The sequence below is a fragment of the Gambusia affinis genome, linkage group LG08 (assembly GCF_019740435.1).
Source record: "Gambusia affinis linkage group LG08, SWU_Gaff_1.0, whole genome shotgun sequence".
In the NCBI taxonomy this organism is placed as follows: domain Eukaryota; kingdom Metazoa; phylum Chordata; class Actinopteri; order Cyprinodontiformes; family Poeciliidae; genus Gambusia; species Gambusia affinis.
This window is the reverse complement of record NC_057875.1, coordinates 18,789,312-18,792,593: the sequence shown is the minus strand read 5'-3', so window position 1 is coordinate 18,792,593 and position 3,282 is coordinate 18,789,312. Positions and strand designations below refer to the sequence as shown.

Genomic DNA, 3,282 nt, shown 5'->3' with positions numbered 1-3,282 from the left:
TTCACAATTATTCAATGAAATACTGCTGAAAATCTCACAATTCTTAAAAAAGAAACTTTCCAAACTTAAAATGTTATCCAACTTTGGATATCAAGTACCACTTGAGTAAATTCTATTGTTTCCAGGTACAACCACATTAAAGCACTTTATTTATTTATTTTTGATTGCTATGCTTTTCTTACACAACAAAGAAAGGAAAAATGTTATCAATTTGGTTTAAGTGTGTACATTTAATTGTCTATCCCATTTGATAAAGAAACTGAATTTTCCAAGTTCCAAGTTGCATAAGTAAACACAAATATACCCTGAAGTAGGAATTTACAGTTTCCCCGCCAACTTAACCACAAAATCCAACATGGCAACCAAGTGTTTAATGCCTTGTGGCCCAGATCACGTGCTCACTCTCCAGTGACAGAGAAGTTCTCCACAGCTTGGTATGACCCTCACCTTGTTCCAACTACATAACCTGAGGTCCATGTGGAGACTATTAAGCCATTGTTTGTTAGATGGAATCTTGCTGCAGGCGATGTCCACACCAAACAGATAATACATGCTATGCTGTGTTGGAAGTATTTTAACAATAAATGTGAAATAGATGAGGGAAAAAAATGTTGCCACTGATATACCATCACAGCATTTACCAATAATATAGAAATTGCACAATCTTAGTACACAAATCCTGCAAAGAAATTTGACTAAAATTTCAGTTCTTCATTAAGAAGTGAACATCAGAATAAATAAAATGACTGAAAGAACTTTGAAGATTAGAAGACAATTTGTGTAAAACAAAGGTCAAAATCACCACCTCTCAGTAAGGTATTTTACTACCTTCTCCTACAGAAAAAGTTCTAACGTTTTAATCAAAACTAAAGGCTTTTCAGCAACGTATAAAATAAATTTTGGGGACCCTCTGAGAGACAGAAAAAGAGAGTTGAATGTGGGACAGTTGAAGACACGAACATTTATCCCAGCTTCAACCACAAATACGAAAGCATTGAAATAAGAATTAAAAGATGTTGAATTTTTAAAGAAATCTAGGTTTATTTTATAAAAATTCCATAGATTTAAGCATACAGAAAAAAATGATTACATACCCTTGTAACCTTTTCATATTCTGAAAGGGTTACAATACTTCTGTCAGTAATTGAAAGAGTTCAAATGCATGACAATAAAAATACAATAGAAACAAATAAATTACAGCAACTAAAGTTTTGCTGTATTTCTTGAACATTAGCAAGTGCAACAGATCCTAGCTTATTTAGTAAAGATGACACTTTGTTTATTTGGAAGACATTTGTCTTTTACAATAGATACTTTATCTGGATAGTTCAAACTACAATCAAAGCTTACAGTGTTGACGGTTGAACTTAAAGTGTTGCATTTAACAAAATACTCTTGTTGTTCCATAACAACCATAATAAAAACATACTTCATTTTATATATAAAAAAATGGATTCTCCTTCATCTCATCTTGGTAGTCTACCAAGTCTAAATATTAGAATATTTGGTAAATGTCATAGAAAGAGAGCTGCTGTTTTCAGTAAGAAACTGTAGCATCACAACCTACATATTTATGTCAGCTGGAGTGTTGGCATGTTATTGTCAAGTTTACAGGTTGGAGTTTGCACCAGCAACATTTTTGGTCTCCAGGTAGGTGACGAGATCCTTCACCCAGGAGGCTGAAGGTCTGACACACATCTGACGGCCGGCCACCGTATTCAGCCTGGATGTGAAAAAGGAAGAGGAGAGTGTCAGCAGATTCAGGAGCAGGTTCAGTGTCACTGGTGCAACTTCTGTAACAGTGAATACTCACAAGATGGCAGGGTTGGAGCAGCGCTGACTGGTTCTGCTGTAGCTCACAACTTTATTTTCTAACACCGGCTTGTCATTGAACTTGAAGCAGCACTTCTTTGGGCCAACTCCACGCAGGCCTGCAAACAGAAAACACAGAGTGAATATCTCAGATCTATCATCAAATTCATCTTTATGAATTCCCTTTCTTGATTTCCTGTTAAACTGTGAAAGGACAACATCTGAAATGGCTTTTTTAAAAATAGAAGAGACTGTGCTTTTTCCACTTTCTGACTTTACCTGTGTTCGTATTTTGGTAAAAATTAAATATGTGGGGTTTGAGAAGACAGAACACAGACAAAATTGTGCCAATTTTGAACTTCTTTGATGTAAAAATCCAAACACAGATTCAGAAAAAAAGTTATGGATATACTTAAAAGTGTGCTCATGTGTAGATTTAAGGTATTTCTATCTGTTTTGGTGTTTCTTTTCTATAAAGTCATGGATGCTTATTTATCAGCAAGTCAGTAGCTAAATGCCAATATTTTGACACGTTTTTAAAGAATTAAATATGCCTCTTTAGTAATCCTGCCATTATCTCATGCAAAGCAATGCATTATTATTTAAGTTATTATATAAGGTAGTTCAGCATATTTTAAACTCACTGTATTTTTTATCATATTAACTTATCTTAGAATTAAAAATTTGTTTGAAAGTCATTAAATGTATTAAATAGTTCATATTTTATTTAAAAGTTTCATCTTACCTTCGGTGAAAGCGATGAAGGCCATCATCATCACGATCGCAGACAGAGCAAGACGAGCCATCCTGAAGTGTGTTTGTTGGTGTTAAGCAGCAGCAGCGGGTTGAAAATCTCAGCTAAGATCAGCTTGTTATCTCTGCTGTTTGATCACCATCTGCCTTCATATTTATACATCAGAAAAGGGAACCACCAGTCCATTTTCCATTTTGGAGGGGAATTACCTACGTACACGGGATAATTTTTTAAGGTCTTCTTTGTATCTGCTAGTACGTGATATCTTACCACTTCCCTAAAAGTGTATAATGAGGAAGAGAGTGGTTTCCCTTCCTGACCAAAACTGGGGTTTCTCCTGCAACTTGGTCACATGGTACTTTATCTGATACATGGTACTTTATCTGATACATGGTACTTTATCTGATGCCTCTGTATACAATGCAAAATCTCATTGCTGTGCAAACCACCATGCAGAGAATTTCTAACATAAACCAGGGTTTTTTTTTTTTGGTCCTCAATAACAATCTGAGTCATAGAGGCATAACTAATTGTTCATTGTTCAGTCTGAATCTGAAGTTTTATTAAAAGAGTTTGATGGAGATTCGGACAAACTAAAAAACCTATCTCAAAAAACACTGTTGTGGAAAAAAAATATATTTTACGAAGCACTGTCAGGTGAGATCACTCAATCAGATTTATTCATATATTGTGCACAATACAGAAAGCTCCTAGGA

At 34.8% G+C, this 3,282-nt stretch overlaps 1 protein-coding gene across 1 annotated transcript; it reads right to left on the bottom strand.

The window, feature by feature from the left end:
- Positions 1 to 1,063: 1,063 nt before the first annotated feature.
- On the bottom strand, positions 1,064 to 2,691 carry LOC122835629 (monocyte chemotactic protein 1B-like). The gene is made up of 3 exons (XM_044124824.1): positions 2,558 to 2,691; positions 1,814 to 1,931; positions 1,064 to 1,723 (listed from the first exon to the last, which is right to left on the bottom strand). Exons 1-3 carry the CDS (start codon positions 2,616 to 2,618, stop codon positions 1,609 to 1,611), a joined length of 294 nt encoding a protein of 97 aa, XP_043980759.1. The 5' UTR covers positions 2,619 to 2,691; the 3' UTR covers positions 1,064 to 1,608.
- Positions 2,692 to 3,282: the final 591 nt, after the last annotated feature.